Source organism: Berghia stephanieae, chromosome 11 (genome assembly GCF_034508935.2).
Source record: "Berghia stephanieae isolate SIO BIC M18660-M18661 chromosome 11, UCSD_Bste_1.3, whole genome shotgun sequence".
Lineage (NCBI taxonomy): Eukaryota > Metazoa > Mollusca > Gastropoda > Nudibranchia > Aeolidiidae > Berghia > Berghia stephanieae.
The window spans coordinates 30851926-30873932 of NC_088370.1; the positions used below are offsets into that span (position 1 = coordinate 30851926).

Consider the following 22007-nt stretch of genomic DNA (forward strand, 5'->3'; position numbering starts at 1 on the left):
ATCTAAAATATTCGTTGTTTCTTCTAAGGGAAAAAAGAAAAAGTCACTTATTAGTTACTAATTTATTATTTTCCATCAGCATGGTAAAAAAAAAATGCCTCAAAGTCCTAAATATAGGTTCCAAGGAACTAAGCTTTCCTCTTCGACAAGATTTATTTATTCAAAAACGCTTATTATATAGTTCTGTAATTAATTTGAGGTTCTGTAGCTGGAGTAAAAATTCATAATTCTACAAATATTTTGCAGTACTAGGCAGGTCTAAAATAGATGCCTTTTTTTATTCTAACCTGTACATGTTCAACTTCCCAACACCTCTGCGTGTAGGCATTGATATGATATCCAATCTTGTCCATGACCTTGGACCAGTCCAAGTCTTCCTTGCCGGAAATTATGGACCCAACGTCTATGAAGTAAGGTATCGTTGTGCCTGCCACCTGAATAAGTGATAGAAATGGTAAAATTATAATCATAACCAAATAAAGAGCTGCTCGCAGAAAAAACTCAAAACAAACTTTTATTTTCTGCCTTGCCCTGTTCTTTCCGTGGTTGTGGAAATGATGGTGATGATGATGGGTGGTGGTGGTTGTAGTAGTGGTGCTGCTTCGTGAAATGATGGTGTGGTGGTGGTGGTTGTAGTAGTCGTGGCAGTGATGTTGATGATGATAAGTTGTGGGCGAAGAGAGCGATTGATGGTTGATGTGAAATGGATATGATCCACTATATTGATTTAGGTTTGTCTGACGGAGGGACAGAAAGTGTATTTATGTGTGTCTGTGTGTGTGACAGAGAGAGAGAGAGAGAGAGAGAGAGAGAGAGAGAGAGAGAGAGAGAGAGAGAGAGAGAGAGAGAGAGAGAGAGCTCAAAGTGAATGAAGTGATAGGTACAAAAGATTAAATTGAAAAACATTGTTTTGTGTGTGTATGTGTGTTTTATTTGTTAATCGTAAATATTAAGTTAACGCATGTTTCATATTGGCAATTACATTAAACATTTAAATTGAATTGAATAGTGTGTCTGTGTGTGTGTCACGCATGTGCGGGTGCGTTTGAAGACAGAAAGAGATATCTGTTTTTGTTTTTGAGGGTTTTACGGCGCTTGCAACACATTAAGGTCATATCAGCGCCAGTAGAAAGTTAGAAAATAGGATAGCAATTAAAGCACCCAAGAAAAAGTAAGACAAAAGGGAATTCATTCAAATCGGAAACAGATGTAGATTCCAAGAGCACACTAGCAGTGTAGCCTACTTAGTTTGAGATCACCTAAAAGTCTCATCGATACACAAGCACAGGTCCCCACTAAGAGTAATACACTCATATGTTTCCACATTATTATAATATAACACAAACAATTAATACAGTGCATAACAGAGATGATGTACAAGACAAAAAATATCATCTCCCAAAACTCTAGTTTGTCAGGCGCTGGCTTCCGGCGACAACAGACGTGTTGTGAATATTTACCTATTTTCTACACATATTTTTATTCATTTATCATTCAATCGTCGGAATTTAAGCCTAATTTTTATTCAAAATGGATGTGAAGTATATATTGTCCCTGATTTTTATATTTATTAGTATATTTATAAGCATAAATGGTGTTTTAGCCTGTGATTTTACTGCCAAAATAAGCCTATCGATAACTTATACTCCAGAGACTCTCCGATCCTCCAACCCGTGTCACCCCCACCACCCACTATTGACACATCGTTTATTAAAGTAAGAAAGAGGGGGAGAAAGGGAGGAATAAAAACAAAATTTAACAGACGGCCTTTTCGTCCATTTTTACCCTGTGTAGTGACAGGTAATGTAAGATCACTGAAAAATAAAATTGATGAACTGTTTTCACTGTGTCGTTTTAATAGTGACTATCGTCAAGCCTCCATAATAGCGTTAACAGAGACTTGGCTATCTCCTCACATACCATCATCATGTTTTAATATTGAACAATATTCACTATTTCGAGGAGATCGGACTAATGTAAATAAACGAACTGGGGGTGGGGTGTGCACATATATTAACAACAAATGGTGCCACCCCAATAACTGTCAGATAAAGAAAATGTATTGTGACGATTATATTGAATTTATTACTGTTTCGTCACGACCATATTACCTACCCCGGGAATATACTCATGTCATCATCATCAACGTCTACATTCCACCATCATCAGACAACACCACAGCGAAAAATATTTTGAGGAAAGAAATACAGGACATTCAAATTAAGTCACCCGATGCCGTATTGATGGTCACTGGCGATTTTAACCAATGTAACGATTTTACTCTCCCGGGACTTCATCAATACGTGGACTGCGAGACAAGGGACAAAAAAACATTAGATTTATTCCTGTGTAATATTAAAAATAGTTATAAATGTTTACCCCGCGCCCCATTAGGTTTATCTGACCACTGCATGCTCTTGCTACTCCCCACCTACCGCCCTGTTTTTAAACGTGTAAAACCAGTAAAGAAAAGTGTACAGATCTGGAACGGAAGTGTGTGTGAAGATTTGCGTGGTTGTTTTGAATGCACTGACTGGAATGTTTTTATCGAATCATGTGATAGTGTGGATGAGCTGAATGACTGTGTGAGTGAGTATTTAAAATTCTGTGAACAGCTAGTGTCTTGTAAAAAAGAAATAAAATATTATCCTAACAATAAGCCTTGGATAACAAAAGATCTAAAACTTTTATTGAACCAAAAGAAAACTCTCTATACTAGTGGAAACAAAAAAGATCTGAAAACAAAACAAAAAGAGATAAAGAGGGTAATATCTAGTTGTAGAGACAAGTACAAAAATAAAATTGAAAAATGCTTTTCTTCTGGGGATATACGGGACACGTGGCGGGGGCTTAAAACTGCTGTTAACTATAATCCAAAGCCCACGATTATATCAGAAGATATCGAAATTGAAACTTTAAATAAATTTTATTCACGTTTCGACACAGCAAACAAATTTGATATTGAAAATGAAAAACATAAATTAGACAGGGCTTTGGAAGATGAAATGGCTGTTGAGGTCAGTGAAGAGGAAACGAGATTCGTATTTTCGAAACTAAACGAGAGGAAGGCTGCTGGGCCGGATGGATTGAAAGGAAAACTATTAAAAGAATGTGCCCACCAGCTTTCCCCCATTTATACACATATTTTTAACTGGTCCCTCCAATGCGTTTCAATCCCTGAAATTTGGAAAACTTCGAAAATTATTCCTGTTCCAAAAAAAGAAAAACTTGAAACTATGAACGATCTCAGACCTGTTGCACTGACTTCAATAGTCATGAAATCTTTAGAAAAACTTGTTCTTATTAAAATTAGGAATCAGTTTATGCCATTGAGTGATAGTCATCAATTTGCTTACAAACCAGGACGTGGCGTAGAGGATGCCATTTTGCTGTTTACAAACAACATCTACAGGCATCTAGATCACGCTAGGAGCTATTGCAGATTGCTTTTTGCAGATTTTTCTTCAGCGTTCAATACAATGCAACCCCAGTTGGTTGTTCAAAAATTGACTAGTCTGAATTTAAACAAGTATATAATTGCTTGGGTGCTCGAATTTCTTACGGAGAGAGCACAATATGTTCAATTAGGGCAAAACAAATCTTCCTGTATAACTACAAATACTGGCGCTCCTCAAGGTTGTGTATTGTCCCCTGTATTATTCACAATATACACGAATGACTGTAGAAGTCAAAACCTGAGTGTACCTTTAATAAAGTTTGCAGATGACACCGCTCTTCAAGGCCTCATAACAAATGGCAACGAAGTGGCTTATAGGCAAGAAATTGATAGATTTGTGTCTTGGTGTGATGCCCACCACCTAGAGCTTAACATAAGCAAGACAAAGGAGCTAGTGATTGACTTTAGGAGAGTGAAGGAACCGATAGAACCGTTAAAATTAAAGGACCAATTCGTCCAGCGAGTTCCTCACTACAAATACCTTGGTGTAACGATTGATGACAGGCTCAAGTGGGATGAACACTTGAAAATAATTAGGCATAAGATGTGCAGACGTACATATTTTTTATCAAAACTCTCTCAGTTTAGAATAGATAAAACCCTCTGCACATTATTTTATAGAGCAGTAATCGAAAGTGTTTTGTCATTTTGTATAACAGCTTGGGGAGGCAATTGCTTAGCAGTGGAAAGGAACAAAATAAATTCAAATATTAAAAAATCCATTAAACGCTATATAAATGATGTTGACGATGTAGATCTTTTATACGAGAAATTTTGTATAAATAAAATAACTAAAATATTAAATGACCAGTATCATCCACTAAGACCATCAATTATTATGTCAGAAAGAAGTGGTCGCCCTTTCTCTATTTCAACGAAAACAGAGAGACACCGAAAATCTTTTCTGCCGTCCAGTATTAGGCTGTATAACAACAAGCAATAATCATTTTATATAATTATTTCTCATTTTTACTTTTTAAAAATATAAATATTAATTTATTAATTTATTTGTTTTGCAATCTTTTCAATTTTCAATTTATAGTGACAGTTTTAACTATTTTACAGTGTTGAAATTATTCATATTATAAAGCGCAGCTCTGGTTATAGAGCTGCTCCTTTTTTATATATATACATCCTATTTCCATTGTATTTTTATCTTATGTGTAAATTATAACACGTCTGTACAAAAAATTTCCTTTTTGGGATGCAATAAAGTATTATTATTATTATTATTATTATTATTATTTCCCTCTCAGCCAGGACAAAACCAAGTAATCTCATTCCAAGACAAAGACAGAAAGCATATTGGAAAACGCATATAAGGGGATAGAAGACACAGTAAATTCCTCCCTGCCCACTGTGAGAGGCCAGGAACCCCACTCAGACAGAAAGAGAGACTAATAGACCGATAAATATATAGATAGATAGGTACCTATATATATATATAGGTGCACATAATATATACATGGGGGGGGGGGGGAGAAGAGAAGAGAAAAGAAAAGAGAGAGAGAGAGAGAGAGAGAGAGAGAGAGAGAGAGAGAGAGAGAGAGAGAGAGAGAGAGAGAGAGAGAGAGAGAGACAGACAGAGAGAGGGTAGGGATGGTGATGTGATGGTTGTTGTAGTAGTGGTGGTATAGGGATGGTGGTATAGGGATGGTGGTGTGGTGGTTGTATTAGTAGTAGTAGTAGTAGTAGTAGTAGTAGTAGTAGTAGTAGTAGTAGTGGTGGTTGTAGGGATGGTGATGTGCTGCTGGTTGTTGTTGTGGTGGTAGGGATGGTGATGTGATAGTGGTTGTTGTAGTAGTAGTGTGGAGATGGTGATGTGATGGCGGTTGTAGTAGTTGTAGTAGGGATGGTGATGAGGTTGTAGTGACGATAATGTGGTTGTTGTAATGGTGGTAGAACTAATTGTGATGATAATGATGATGATGAGGAGAAGGAATTATCAAGGAGTTTTCTCCTGAAATGAATTTCAATGAGTTTTTAAGGAGCTTCTCTCAGCAATATTAAAATCAAGGAGTTGTCAAGAAGTGGTTGTAGAAGTAGTGGTAGTGATGGTGGTGGTTGTAGTAGTAGTGTAATGATGATGATGTGGTGGTGACGGTTGTTGCTGTAGTCGTAATGATGTGGTGGTGATCGCTGGTGGTTGTAGTTGTAGTGGTAGTGATGATGATGATGAGGTGGTGGTGGTTGCAGTAGTAGTGGTAATAAAGATGATGTGGTGGTGGTGGTTGTATTAGTAGTGGTAGTGATGATGTGGTGATGGTGGTTGTAGTAGTAGTGGCAGTGATGATAATGTGGTGGTGGTGGTTGTAGTAGTAGTGACTGGAAAAAAAAAAAAGGGGGGGGGGGGTATCCTTGGAACAATTGAACCTCACCGGAATTTGTGAGAAGTTGCAGGTAAACCAGAATTTTTTCTCCAGACTTGATTTTTTTTCCGGTGAAACCAGAGTTTTGACATCACTGCTTCCTTCTTATCCTTATCATTACTTTTGAAAATCAGAATTTAAGAGAGAATGATGGAATGGCAGAAATGAAGAGAGAAAATCGGAATCATTCCGTCAAAAACAGAAGGGTTGGCAGGAATGCCTACATCATCACAATCAGGGTTCCCACTCAAAACCCATTTCAAAATTCAAGACTGCCAAATTTTTTTCAAGACCAATAGTTTCTCCACAACTAAATTTTTGTATTGACTGAAGTAAAAGTAGTCAAGTCAGTGTCTTCATTCGAACTGGCAGAGTGGTTTTTCATTGCCGTTCTCACACATCACCAAATCTCAGCATCAATGACATCAGACTAACACACAAAACTATCTAATGATGAAGGCTTTAGCATCACCTGTGCCTGTGTTGAATGTTGAATCAGAAGCGCAGAGCTAGTAGACGGCTTTGCAACAAAGTTAGGTAACGACCCCTGTCACTACTAGATATAGCCAATGCTAGTGACTTGTGATTGTTCCCTTGCATGTGGGATGTCAAAGCAGACCTTCCCATGGCCTTGATATGAATAGTCTTTTTACACAATATGCAGTATCTTTCAAGATTGTTGCTAGTATTTTTTAACCAGTCTTTGAAAGCCGGATATTTGGTCCAGAACTCTTGGAATGTTCCACCAGGCATGATGAATAGCAGTTAACTTAACATAGCTTAATCAGTGATGTTAATAATAATTTATCAAAAAGGACGACAATTTTTCGGCCTCTCAAACACAAGCAAAATGTAAAAATAGCAGGAATGCTTCGTATTATGTAATATATTACTATTAGTGGAAATCCATTCTTATCATTAGACATAAATTCACTTTTTGTAAACATTTAATGAATTGTCCTTTTCATAAAACATTTTAAATGCCTACAATAATATTCAAATAAAAGGCCAGTGTTGTTTTCTTTTGATTTTTAGATTATAAAGCAGGCTACAATATCTTTGTTACGGAAACCTAGTGGTTATGAAGCTTATAAATACAACCAAAGAATCTCTCAAATTTCAAACCATAGTCCAAAGAAAAAAAAAAGAAGAGTAAACTAAGCCAATCACCATTGCTTTATTGTATCTCTGTATTACCAGATTATTTAATGGTATATATATATATATATATATATATATATATATATATATATATATATATTAAAATATATATATATAGAGAGAGAGAGAGAGAGAGAGAGAGAGAGAGAGAGAGAGAGAGAAGAGAGAGAGAGAAGAGAGAGAGAGAGAGAGAGAGAGAGAGGAGAGAGAGAGAGAGGAGAGAGAGAGAGAGAGAGAGAGAGAGAGAGAGAGAGAGAGAGAGAGAGATTAAAAAGGCAATAGGCACCTAAAAAAAAATCAAGACCCATTTATCCTTCCCCTTCAACCATCAGCTAATCAAAGAACACCACTGGTCTTCTGTATCAACTGTGTTGTGACATCTGGCGTCGTGTCTGGCCCGACGTCATAAAGATGGGACCGTCAACAAATTTCACGAGGCTGAGCACAGGTGTCAAAATATGACATAAGACATTATGGTGATTTTGTGGATTTGAGGAAAATGTTTGACATGGCAAATTCAGCTGAAAAATTCTGAGAAGTTCCCAAAATCCGGAATTCCGCGGAAGATTATCATCACTGCTTAATAAGTAAATAATAAGACACCAAACTTCAGGTTTATGACTTCACCTGATTTGAAAGCTCCTGACTCAGACAAGAAAAATCAAGACCGTTTTTATTTTCAAGACTGTTTTTTTCCCGATCTTGAAGAAATTTAAAAATTCAAGACCATTTCCCGACTTCCTGACCGAGTGGGAACCCTGCAGAATTCCTTCAGATACAATGAAATTGGTTAGACAGAAGGTAAAATCTCCTACCAGTTTATCACTATATCCGAAATCCATCATTCAATGCAAAGTATTGTGACGTGGGTACAGAAGAATTAACTTTTTAACTCTCTCCTTACCGGCCATTTTACGGATTTTCCCCAAAACTTCACACCCAACCTATACAAAAATAGGTTTATTTCACTCAAACACAAAAGCTGTTAGTTCTTGCTATACATATTTTTTTTTTCCGCTAAACGAAGTCTTCAACACAGTATTAATTTAACTATAGCAAACATTTTTGTTCAAATATTATTATGATGTACAAAAGAAAAAAGAATAAGAAAAATGTTGGCTGCATCGTAACAAATGTGACGATTTTCCTATGGGTGGTAAGACATACCTGTCTACTTGAACATTTCAAAATCAGTAGCCAACACAAAATTCATCAATAATAAATGGTACAATTATAGTAATACTCCACCAATTAATAACAGCAACAACAACAAAATACCGCGTATCTACAACCTTCTATACGTAAAATAAATGTTTTTGAACTCCACCATTACGTGCTAGCAATCGACTAAGCTATCATGGGCGTGAACTGAGCAGTAGCCTTTATAACTTTAAGGGAACATCTTTTTTTTCTTTTCTTGGATAACTGCAGGTACTTAAAAGAAAAAAAATTTTTTTCTTTCTTTTCTCTAACACTACGACCAAATTGCCGTGAAATCAAAATCCGTAATATTTCTTCCATTTCCATATGTCCAAAATTGTTACCTAATTTCCGTAACAATTATGGACGATCCGTAAAAGTAGGCAGGTATGTAAGGAGGGGGTTAAACTGAGAATTCAATCAATGACTAGTTTGTTAAAAATTCACCATTATTCTTGGAGGCAAACGGCAATGGCATTGAGATAGATAAAGAAATCGACCAACCTTGACTCTGTCATTGCTGTCAGCGATGTGAAGCACATAAGATTGCGTGAGGTCTTTCCATACAGAGGTGAAGCTGACCACCAGTGACTTGGACTGCACATTCAACACTGTCAGACCACAAGGACCTGAAATTGGGTTGGTTACACATTATGTAAATGGATTTCTGGTCTCATCATATAATTAATGACACTCTGCCCATGGCCTATAAGTAAGTCGTAGATTCAAGTCCAGCTGTGAGTGCTGCAAAGTTGAGTAATTGGAGAAGACCCTATATACTCAAATTATCCCACTTTACTCTGGTGTAAAATGAGTACCATGATGCCACAAAGAATACTCAAATTATGAGTTATTTGGAAAAACTAAGGAAAAAGTCTGTTTTCGTCACATTCTATCAAATGAGTAATGTAAAATAAAACAAAAAAATGGCGATCTAGCTTCAATATCAGAAATAGTTTTTGAAGGCTCAAAATAACGGGGAAAAAGTATTAACTTTGACCACACTTTTTTGATAAAGCTATGACTATTCTAAAAGTGATGACGTTTTGGTTTATCTTTCATTTTTTAACCCACAGAAACAGATGAAAGCAGTTATTAATATTATCATCATCATTATAATTCCTATTATTATTTCATTTTTAGAGTATAGTTGTAGTAGTAGTATTTCTTCTTCTTATCATTATTATTACTATTATTGTTGTTGTTTTTGTTATTATTTTATCATTTAAAAAATTATTATTATTATTATCATTATTTAAGTTTTACTAAGAATTAAAAAATGTCCATACAATTTCGTATTTTCGTAATTGGCCATGAAATTGTCTAAAATTCGTAAAATTACGAAACATCTGTAAGATTCGGCAGGTAGGTCACTACCACTACAAACACCACATCAACATCATTACCATTACTACTAGTTGTATTACCGTAATAATTATGATGTGGTTGTTGTCATTGTAGTTGTGGTAGTGATGCAGTGTTAGTGATGGCTGTAGTAGTAGTAGTATTGATGATGATGAGATGGTGATTGTAGTACATAATATAGGTAGTGATGATGTGGTTGTAGTTGTAGTTGTAGCGATGATTTGGTAGTGGTGGTTTGAGTAGTATTGGTGGTTATGATGATGATGATGCGGCAGTGGTGGTTGTAGTAGTAGGGGTGGTAGTAATGATGATGTGGTTGTAGCAATGGTAGTGATGATGATGTGGTGGATGTTTGTTGCACTAGTATTCAGTGATGATAATGGCAATTTATAAAAAATGAAGAAAATCTATCGGTCCGTCAGTAAAACTAAAACAAAATCATAACATATAATTTCATAGTTTATATTAATACTTCTGGTGCGCATCCATTCTTAATAGTAGAAATATAACATACCATAGGGTCTGTAAAGTTTTAATGAATTGTCCTTCCTTTATTACGATTTTAAAGACATTCATTATATCCTGAGATTTTAAATTAACTTTTGGTAAAAAGGCCTGAAAGTATTTGTATTTAATTTGTTCTATCTCAGTTACTGAAGCCCCAGTGGTTATGGATCTTACAATAAGACTAAATTATCTCTAATAAATTAGAATTGTGAAACATCGTAAAAACAAAAGTAAAAAGAGTCAAATAAGTTTTACACCCCTTATAATTGTAATAAGTAATTATCTCTCTGTAACCACCACATGACCTGAACTTTTAAGGAAGATGTTTGACAGAACAAAATCAGCGGAAAATTTCTGAGAAAATCCCCAAATCCCGGCATTCTAGTTCGGGGGCTTATCTTTAAAATAATTAAAAATTGAATGTTACAATTGACTAAATAATGGCAAATGATAAAACAAAGGATGAATGGGAAGGGTTTTTTTTTAAAAATAAAAAATGAGACAAACCTAACAACCTGCAGGCAGATATTTTGTTTTTCAGTGAAGTGAATGTGTGGTGAAGGGACAAAAACTCGGAATCTTCTACAGCAAAAGGGGGGTAGAAGTCTGTTGCCGAGCAGCCACTCCTCAAAGCTTGCAGTTTGATCTGTAACAAATTGTTGTCTTGTTTCAATCTGTTGATTGTCTCTAACTGTCCAGCAATCTGAGAAAGGATGAATTGTTAAATAATTATCAATCTAGGCATTTTAACATTTTTTTTCATGCATCAAATAGCACAACTTTAACTTACTGTCTTGATATTAAAATTATCCTTAGAGTTTTTTCTCACCAAAATAGTATTAGACTGCAATGAACCCAATGCCAAAGGTATAAAAACAAAAGAAAAATTCAGATTACTGCCCTATATGAAACCAATAATCCTAACTCAAGTCTCATGTCATCGTCTCTGACACTTTTCTACTCACTTCGTTCTCTGCTATTATCAACATTAGTGCCTGCTCCCCTCACTTTTCTGATTTAATGCTCGGAGCTTAGTCAATATCTCAATCGTCTCTATGTTTTATATTTATGTTGAGGATAGAGTTTAAGCATAGCTGCTGGCTTGTAAACAAACTTCATGGAGTTTGTGTGTGTTGAACCCATGACCTCAAGAAGTCAGGAGACAGACTCAGGATAAACATTAAGCTTGATACCACTTTATTTTTTTGGAGTGGTGGATGGCAACGACTGTATGTATAGAGTACCTCTCTTGGCTAGGCAGAGCTGTCATAACAATAGGGTCGTGGGTTCGACCCCCACCGCAGAAGTTTTTATACTCTATTGTCTTCTGGCACTTTTCTACTCACTTTGTTTCCTGTTATTTTCAACCTAAGTGCTTGCTCCACTCACTTTTCTGATTTAATGTTCGCCCCCAATGTCAGAGCGGACTCAATGTCTCAATGTTATTTGTTTGTTTTGAGAATAGAGCTTAAGCAAAGCTGCTGGCTTGAAAATAAACTTTGCAGAGTTTGTGTGCGTTGAACCCATGACCTCAAGAAGTTGGGAGACAAAATTCAGGATAGACACTACGTTTAAAACCCCTTTTTATGAGGTGGATGACTATATAATAGAGTCCCTCACTTGGCCAGGCGGAGTTGTCGAACAGTAAGGTCATTGATTCAAGCCCTCAATTGCCGCAAGGATTTTATTCTCTGTTGTCTTCTGGTACTTTTCGTTTCCTGTTATTATCAACATAAGTGCCTGCCCCACTCTCTTTTCTGAATTTACGATCAAAACAATGACAATATAGATTGGAGAGTATACCCTTTGTAAACGAGAGAAATACAGATTCTAACATTGTTGGGACCCATCATATCAGGCACTGTTATGTATTCACGGGTTTCACCACATCCCAATATCCCACCATCTTGAAAACCCTGGAATACCATGACACCCCTGGATAACGACATAATTTTTCGATCCAGGGCGATGTCATTATTCAGGGGTTGCACTGTACTTGCTACCCCGTCTCACAGGAAATGAAAAGCAAATATTTTAAATATGCCCCTAAATCATTTCCCCTTCAAAAACGTATACAGAAATTTTGGTCACTCAAGTCCAAGACATAGGTATAGAATGACGAGATAGCTAACGAAGAGGAATTTCCCGTGGGTCAGCTGTTATTAGTGTCATACAAGGAGTGGTTATTTTCATTTGATGAATAGGAAGATCTGGCTGTCAATACACTCTTCTTGTATGAGGATTAATTAAGTGAGGTGCTATCTTTCGCTATTTTCCCTCGCCTCGAATCAAAATTATTTGACCTTTTCAACAGATATTACTCACAGAGTACAAAACCATCATGATTAATATATGTTGCATTTATAAATGCAACAATTGAACTGTGAATGATAGCAGTCGCCGTTTCCATAGATAAGAGTAAATAAAGGAAGTGATAATAATTTTTTCTTGTGAAAATATCAGTATCGCTGCTATATCGTATTGTATTCATATCACAAATTTCATATCCATAATGTAAAAAGTTCTTATTCTTATAATTCAAAATTTTATATTTTACTTCATTAGCTTTCTGGGAAATACAATCAGGAATTAAGAATGAAATATACTGACTGCTAGAAAGCTTGTTTTGTGCCCTTAAAATGATACCAAAATTATCAACATAGGTTCACAATTAACGCCATGATGGATGGTGACCAAAACAGCAAAGGGGCAAAAATAAAGTTTAAAATTTTAAAAAACGAGTTTCACCTTACAGTGAGCCTATCGGCCGCCATTGGATTGGAATCAAAGTGCATTTACACATCTCGCACCTGCTACGGAACAATTTTTGAGCACCAATTATTACTGCACTTTCACTTCACTTATGCAAAATCATAAATCATGCACTATTGTATATCAAGATCTAGATAGTGACATTTCTTCCGCCTCCGCAATCTTTTTCTGAAGAAACTTTTGTTAAAAAAACGGTCTTTTATGACAAGAAATCCATTGAATGATGATTGACATGGACGGTTTCAAACATAACTTTTGAAATTCAAGGATTGTCGAGTACCGAACGTTTTTGGTTTTTTAAAATATATATCTAGCTGCATCTCCCAATCTAAACTGCTTATGGCTTATGATGGTAGGCGTTAAGTTTCTTTTTCTTTCTATCTAAATGTATGGTGGACAACTTAAACTTAAACTTTAAAGGAGCTAAATGTCAGTTCCACTTCCATCGGCCCACCTCTCTCGTCTCAGTCTCTGACTCTGATCTGTCTCTCGCTCTTCTATTTCTATTAGAAGTAGAAGTAGACTCTATGTCTATGTAGAGAGATGGGCCTTTGGCCTACCAACCTCCGCTGAACGTCCAACTCGCCTTGAGCATGCATTCACGTAAAATATAAAGATTTAAAAAAAAAAACTTCCCCTGTTTCAAAAACTAGCATCTTTCAACTTTCTAAGAAACATTTTGATTTTTCAGAACTTTAGTTCGTTAAAAAATATCGGCCAATCTGATCCGTTGAGTCGAATGAAAACGAAATTTTGTTGTTTACACGGTTCAAAGGAAATGCCGTAAATAAGCTTTCATGGACTTCCTGTGTTGTTTTTACAGTGTCACGTGACCGTTTTGAGAAATTTGTCGTCTGCTACAAATAATTAGACCGGTAGGGGGTAGATATTTTCGTTGGAGCAGAGAAAAAGTGAGTATTATTTCTTGTACTTGTAGAGAGGCCTAGGGTCCAACAGCAGTCAAGTTGATTGAATGAAAGAAAAAAAGGCCTCCACCACCACCTTGAAAGGGGGGGGGGGGGGGGGGTGCATGCCGACGAAAGGGAGACGTGTCGCTTGGTGACCTTGGTGACGTAGAGCATCTCAAGGATGCTGGCAGTTGCAGGTGTTCTTAACCCCTTAACAGCGAAGCTAATTTTTTGCTTTTAGATAATAGTTTGCTTTTATCTTTATTATTGTTAACGGGGAATACAGCGTTTCCTCCAAGAGAGCAGTCAGACTATCGCAACTCGGACTTCAATTGTCTATAATCGTTTTGCCGTTACTTGTCTTTTGATGATAGAAGATTTGGTGTTAGGTCAAAGATCGAACTAAAAGGTTGCATCGCTACTGGGTTTGCTCTCCACCCCCCCCCCCCCTCTTCTTTTTTTTTTTTTCACTTTAGTATTGTTGATTGCTATTTCCTTTTTTATGATTAACAAGTGCCGCAGGAGTCTCACAGGATGCAGGAGTACTGCAATTAACCCTTTGCCAGTGACTCTGATTTTTTTTGTTTTCAAATAATAGTCTTTAACGCAGAAAAAAAACGTTTCCACCATAAGAGCAGTAAGAATATTGATAAAATGCGCTTTGAGCACGTTGGGTGGATAGTGCCCTATATAAAAGCTCATGTTTTCAAGTTGTATTTTGTTTTTTGTCTTTTGATTAAAACGGTAATATTTTATTTTTGGTCCAAGTAAGATTGATATTCGCCTTTAAAAGGTTAAGTTGTTTTCTTTTTTTTTCAGGTTTTTGTTTTTTTCAAATGCCTAGTGAGAGAGAAAAAACAAATCAATCATACATGTATCTGCAAACAGCAGAACGTTTTCATTTTACAATGAGATGGGAAGGGGAAAGGATAACACTATGACAAGAGAGAGAGAGAGAGAGAGAGAGAGAGAGAGAGAGAGAGAGAGAGAGAGAGAGAGAGAGAGAGATGGGCGGGGAAATGGGGGGGGGGGGGGGATAGTAAGGGGGAATGGGAAAAGATGAAAGAAACAATGGGTTGCCTGATGACGTAGATCAAAGGATTGTTACAGCGGTGTTCACGGTGCGTACTTCGTGAAATTTTAACCTTTTACAGTGACACTGATTTTTTTCTCCAGATTGCTTATGCAAAATAAATCGTTTCCACCAAGAGAGCAGTAGTAAGAGTATATTTCGACTCGGGCTTCAATTAAACTATAAATCGCAAAGCTTGTCTTTTAATAACATTAAGACTATGATCTGGAGTTTGGGGAGTGTAAAATGGAATCTCGCCATTAATGGTTAAAATTGTTTTGATTTTAAAAAAAAATAACACAGACACACACACATGAGCGCGCGCGGTCACGACAGCGAGAACCATCTACTGCTTGTGTTGCAACGGTAAACCAGTTTACGTGTACGTAGATCCTGAGGCTAGATGCCCCGTTACCGTGTACGTAGGCACTCCAAAAAAAAAAAAAAAAAGAGACACACACACACACTCTCACACACACACAAAACACACACACACAGTCTCGCATCCGCTACGAACTAATTTTGCGCACCAATTTTTACTGCACTAATGCACCAAATTGCATACCTATCTAGGGACACTTTTTTCCGTATCTTTTTCTCAATAAACTTTTTTAAAAACCTTTGTTTTGTTTGCACGGCACCAGACGTAACAGACGGAAACACACGATTTCGCGAGGAATGAATAGGCACTTTGATAACTCCAGTCCAGTGGCCGCCGATAGGCTCACTGTAAGGGGAAACTCGTTTTTTGGAACTTTATTTTTGACCCTTTACTGTGTTGGTCACCATGGCGTTATTTGTGAACCTATGTGAAAAGGGCACAAAACAAGCTTTCTAACGGTGTATTTCATTCTCAATTCCTGATTGTATTTCTCAGAAAATTTATGTAATAAAATTTATAAATTTTTTAATTATAACAACTTTTAAAATTATGGATACATTTTAATTATACTTCATACATCGATAGACAATTAATTGAAGAATATCTCTGCCAAATTTCATAAAAATTGATATACTCGCTCATTATTTTATTTTTCCCGCCACCAACCCCACTTTTTAGGACAAAAACCTCATATTTTTTTCCCATTTCGTTTATCAATTTTTTCCATACTTTCCATACATGAAAATGATTTATATGAAAATAAAGCTTATTTTCTGACCTTTAAAATGATATCTAACACTTGCCATTCATTTTTTAATTGAAACAAAATTACTGAAAACATAGACCTGTAAATGAGCTCTATAAAAATTGACTGAAACTCTTCGACAAACTGAAGATTCAATAATTTAAAAAAAAATAAGGGCATCATTGGAGAGGAGAGTGATAAATACAATATATCAAAATAGTGGGTGTTATTTCTTACTGGAAGTATGACTGCCATAATTTGATGTAGAAGGAATGCTAAATAAGCATGTCATTCATATAGGTAAAGATGACTTCATCAAAGTCATATTCCTGCCTCTGGAATTTTTTTGACATAGAAAAATAATCACCATTATCATCTTTAACTTCTAGCCATAACCAATTGAATTTATTCCTCACGGGACTCGCATCTTTATCGATGCTCGACAAGTCTGAATTGCGATCCACGAACAGCTCAGCCATTGTGAGAACATTAGAATAATGTAGCAATGAGCAAACTTGATTTTCAATCAGTAAATGACAGAGAAAAAAAAAACTAAAATAAATATGACTTCAGGCCAATACACTGAATTATTAAGTAGAAGTGAATTATCAAGAAGAAACTTCGGCAGGCGTAGCGGAAAAATTCAAAGAATCGAAATGAAGGTAAATTGCCACAAAACAGCAAGCTCGCTTGGGCTTGAGCAAAACAATGCCAGAAAACGTCCTGATTTGCACGGGAATTAATTAGGCTACTTACCATTGTTCCTTATAATCAGGTACTCAATCAGTGAAGAAACAGTCAACCAGTTTGTTTACAACGTGAGGCAATCGAAATGTGCTTGTAGCAATCTATCCTAACTTTCGATTTGAAGATGTCTACATAACGGACTTGCGGCATTCGCAATTTACTTTATCATAGTTTTGAGACTCCCCAGGTAAATGTGGTCAATTTTGGCTTAGATGAAACAGTGAAATTTATCGCTCGGTGGCTCATTTAAATTGGCTACAGTTGGGATCACGGTGGTTTGGAAAGTGAAAAAATAATTTAACGAAGGATGTGTGAAAATACCCAGGGAAGTGTTCAGACACGCCTTTTATAAAAAGCGTCGCTTTGTCTTGGCAATATATACATCGTTAATATAAACGGTCCCCATGAGCTATGCGTAGCGCTGTGGAACACTCCTAATTATTTTACGGTCATTCGACTACGATTTGTGAATTCTTTCTTTTTTTATTTCTTTCTTTCTTTCTTTCCTTTTTTAAATATTTGAATTTGACAAATTGACTGATTTCAGTTAATTGACTGAGAATTTACAGGTCTAAAAACAATAATATCTATCACATAGCCAAAGCGGGTTTCGCCAAGACCGAAGCACATCGGACGTTGTATGGACACATAAATGGTTGGCAGCAAAGGCACTCAAAGAAAACATATCCATAACAATCACCGGAATCGATATGTCCACAGCCTTTGATACGATCGACAGAGGAAAACTTTTGGAGATATTAACAGACATAGTAGACGAAGACGAGCTCCGAATAATCCGATTTCTCCTCAGCAACACAAAGATACAACCAAGGATATACGGGGCCACAAAACAGACGCAGTTCGAAAGTAACATCGGGACCCCCCAAGGAGATAGTCTGAGCCCGTTTCTGTTCACAATATACTTAGAACACGCTCTGAAAGAAGTTCAAAAAGTCATTCCAAAACCAACGACTCATATTGAGAATGCAATCCCTAGAGAAATCGCCTATACAGATGATGTCGATTTTATTGGATCAACACCAGCAAATATAGACATCATACAAAAGACCCTCATGAAATATAACCTCCAAGTCAATGCTAATAAAACCGAATTTACAACAATATCGAGGAACAAAGAGGAATGGAAAAGAACAAAGAAAGTCGGCTCACTAATTGGAGACATGTACAAAGAAGAAAACAGCTATCAAACGCGCACTCAGTAAACTCACCAATGTATGGATTAGAGGTGACAAAATAAAGAGAAAAACCAAACTGAAACTGTACCGTGCTCTTGTAAAACCGGTACTTCTGTATAACTGCGGCACTTGGGCGTTGACAAAATCCGAAGAAGAACATCTGGATGCCTTCCATCGCACACAGCTAAGAAGGGTACTGGACATCAAATACCCAAAAAAGATCTCAAATGAATCACTCGATAAGATCACAAAAGAAAGACCAATCTCCCTTGACATTTTACAACAACGATGGCAACTTTTCGGTCACATACTACGCAGGGACAAAAACATACCAGCTAACCAAGCCATGTCGGGATACTTCCAAAAACACGGGAACCTTTTCAGAGGAAGACCGATCACAACACTCCCTGTGATCCTAAACAAAAACCTCACAACACTTGGACAAAGCATAGTCTCATAACGGCAGGGGACCTTGAAAATCTGAGAACCCTAGCAGAGGACCGGCAATATTGGAGACACCTCACACAGGAAATACTGGAAACAGCCAAGGTGACCCGATCTTTCGGTAGAGACGCGAAAGGCATCTAAGTCAAGTAAGTCAAGTCAATAAGTGGGCCATGTTGACTGCAAGGCTCAAAATTTCCCGATCGCCGCGAGATGCTGGTTTTGAGGCAGCAGTGAGATCACAGATTCTCTCTGTATAGTTGACAAAAAATTTCAGTAGAAAAATATAAATAACTCTGGAACCGTAGGTCGTAGAGAAACTAAGGTATCAAATTTTATGTTTTTTCAAGTCCCATCCCCCTGACTGAGTCAAATCAAGATATTTTGAGTTTGAAAATTTTATCAAAGTGCCTAGAATGAATCATGAAAATATTTAGGATATTGATATAATTTCAACGCAGTGGCTATTTTTACAGTCCCGTAAAGATGGTTCTCGGGGCTATTTTTACAGTCCCTTAAAGATGGTTCTCGGGGCTATTTTTACAGTCCCGTAAAGACGGTTCTGGTGGCTATTTTTACGGCGTTGCGGTAATAGATTTATAAATAGTAACAGATAAGCTGAGTAGACGCCGTTAGCTCTAAAACTCTCACTCACTTCGTTCAGGTGCGGCTAGTTAGCAGCCCCTCTCTCTCTCTCTCTCCCTCTTTCTTTCATTCTTTCTCTGTGTCTTTCTTTCTTTCTCTTTCTCTCTCTTCTCTTTCTTTTTACTTTCTCTTTTTTTCTATCTCTCTCCCTCTTTCTTTCTTTCTTTCATTCTTTCCCAATCTCTTTCTTTCTCTATTTCTCCCCCCCCCCCTCTCTCTCTCTCTCTCTCTCCCGGTCTTTCTACATTCTTTCTTTGTTTCTCTCTCTCTCTCTCTCTCTCTTTCATTCTTTCTCTATCCCTTTCTTTCTTTCTTTCTTTCCCTATCTCTCATTTTCGCTCTCTCCCTCTCTCTTTCTTTCATTCTTTCCCAATCTCTTTCTTTTTCTATCTCTCTCTCTCTCTCTCTCCTTTCTCTATCTATCTCTTTCCCTAGTGGTACCTCAAAGCCTAGGCAGAGGGGTCTGACCACAAGGTGAACACCGCTTTGACGGAGAACAATAAAACAACCTCCTAACTGGGAAGGGAGGAGCAATACAGCGACCACTCTTGTCTGGTCGGAACAAACACTGGGTCAATCGGTAGAGTAGGAGCAACGCGATGGTGGGACCAAAGTAAAATGCCCTCTCCACCTCGGTGCCCCAATGAGGATCAGTCTTGGGCACCTCTATTCTTTTGGATCATGACCGCCCATGAATGGTAGAGAATCATCATCATTATTTACTTTCTTTTTAAAAAAAATATTATTCAAAAGAACAATATTTAAGCATGAGGTGTTTCGCAATGTGCATCTTCACCATGGACATCCACATGGGTGGGGGGGGGGAGTCATTTGTCCACAATATGGTTGGGAGGTGTGTGTGTGTGTGTGTGTGTGTGTGTGGGGGGGGGGGGGGTTCTAAAATTATGGTCAAAATGTGTCCAATTGGTTTGTGAACGGCCTCTTTTCTGAAATTGGATTCAAACCCACTCTCATGTGAGAAGACTGCACCCTGAATGTTAGACGTCTACGTCTTTTAAAATTGTATAAACCGTTAATCCTTCCTGACTGGTTATACTGGTAAAGTGTAAACAAAAGCCAACCTGTAAAGTATTATATCTTGAGGGGTGTCGACTCAAGCAGGAACTAAATATACTTTCACTTTCAGTGTTTGATAATAGATCTATATTATGTATGTTTGACAGAAAAAAAATCAAGACATACAACCTAACCTGCCCACTGATGATAGAAAACGGGCTGTTCTGTACTGCAAACATAACTTATGCAAAAAAAACAACAAAACAACATTATATGTAATAAAAATGACAGTACCGTAAAAATCGCTAAGAGAATTGACTTTACATTAATTGTTTGTTAATTTTAGTTTTAGCTTTAGATCTAAATATGTTAAATGAAATTAATTTTGCTTTCATTCACCGCCTCTAGATCTGTACATCTAAATATCGGGAGAAATGATATGTGAAGTTTTCTGAATACTGCAAAAAGATGATAATCTATAACTCTGCGGATAATTGAACAGAATCGCATCAACGCCGTAATAATAGCCATGAGAACCGTCTTTACGGGACTGTAAAAATAACCCCGAGAACCATCTTTACGGGACTGTAAAAATAGCCCCGAGAACCATCTTTACGGGACTGTAAAAATAGCCCCGAGAACCATCTTTACGGGACTGTAAAAATAGCCCAGAGAACCATCTTTACGGGACAGTAAAAATAGCCCCGAGAACCATCTTTACGGGACTGTAAAAATAGCCACCGCGTAATTTCAAACACAACTTTTGAAATCTTGAAATTCATCAAGGATTGTCTAGTACCGAATGTTTTTTGATAGAAAACAAATGCATCTTCAAATCTAAACTGCTTTTGACGGTTAGCGGTAAGTTTTTTAAATTTATTTTTCTGTCCAAACGAATGATTTGTCCTGGTACTGGTATGGAAGAAGTATTGGTAACACCGGCGCTAGGCACTTGCAAGAAGTAGCTCTCGCGAGTTGAAAACAGGCGAGGATTTCTGTTTCCGTTTTTGAGGGGAAAAAATTTAGGAGTGATTTTAAAATGTTCATTCTTCTTTCTCAGTGGAATGAAATGGCATGTATTATATATCATTGGAAAGGGCATAAAATTCTACATACAATGATGCTTATATTATTATCTTTTTATATCATGATTTTGAGAAATCTTTGTGTAAAGAGAGTATATGTGTTTAAACGCTTATAACTTTTAAACCAGAGATGGTCCTTTCTTAATAAAAACAAGTCCTTCTGAGATACATATTAAAGTAGCTTCTCTAAAAATTTCAGAGCAAAATATGTTTGCACTCAAAAGTTAGAGCTCCCCAAAAAACAGTAATTGGCCTCGATTGTTTACAGAAGCTACCATTTTCTTATACTGATTCACTTCCTGTCGTCTGCTGCGTTTGAGAGATAACTTCGTCAATCCACATCAAAACTTTATATCTTACAATATATTCCATTTATGGAAGTTATTTTTGTTTTAAATTATTTAATTAATTGGCGTTTTCATGTCCATGCATTCATTTTGTAATTTACAATTCTCTTCCTTTTTTTCCGATTGATTTGTCACTGTTGATTTTGACGTTTTTCATCCTTTGACGGACGTCTGTCCAATTTAGGGGAACGGGGGAGCGGAAGTTTTTAAAATCACCTATTTTCGATCATTTTAAACACTAATACACCACCTCAAACATTTATCAGTCCATATCTCTGCTTTTATGAGGTCTATTTTCATTTTGAAAAGTTCAAAGTGAATAACTAAATGACGCCGATTCAGTGGTGTATTTGGTCTATCTACATGTGAATAAATATTTAATTGTCGACTTTTCCAAAATTCCAATAGGTCATTCATTTGCATGTCGTGATCTATTTTTCCTTGATTTCAGCTGTTTCAGCACTAAACTATACCTTTCTCTCTCAATAAATAATTATTTTTCTGTTTGCAATGTATTACAGAGATGTTGAATTACCACATGTAAAAATTTCAAAGTTGTATCTGAAGCGTGAATTATACTTGATTATC

General features: G+C 36.7%; 1 protein-coding gene across 3 annotated transcripts in view; it reads right to left on the reverse strand.

Annotated features, from left to right (window-relative positions):
- Positions 1–22007, reverse strand: part of LOC144956879 (uncharacterized) — a 38123-nt gene that overhangs the window by 14972 nt on the left and 1144 nt on the right. For all 3 annotated transcript variants that reach the window (XM_078887677.1, XM_078887676.1, XM_078887678.1), the window contains exons 2-4: positions 10567–10762; positions 8692–8816; positions 288–434 (exon numbers count right to left, since the gene is read on the reverse strand). In XM_078887677.1, the coding sequence (XP_078743803.1) occupies positions 288–434; positions 8692–8816; positions 10567–10762 (468 nt within the window). The remainder of the gene's footprint in view (positions 1–287; positions 435–8691; positions 8817–10566; positions 10763–22007) is intronic.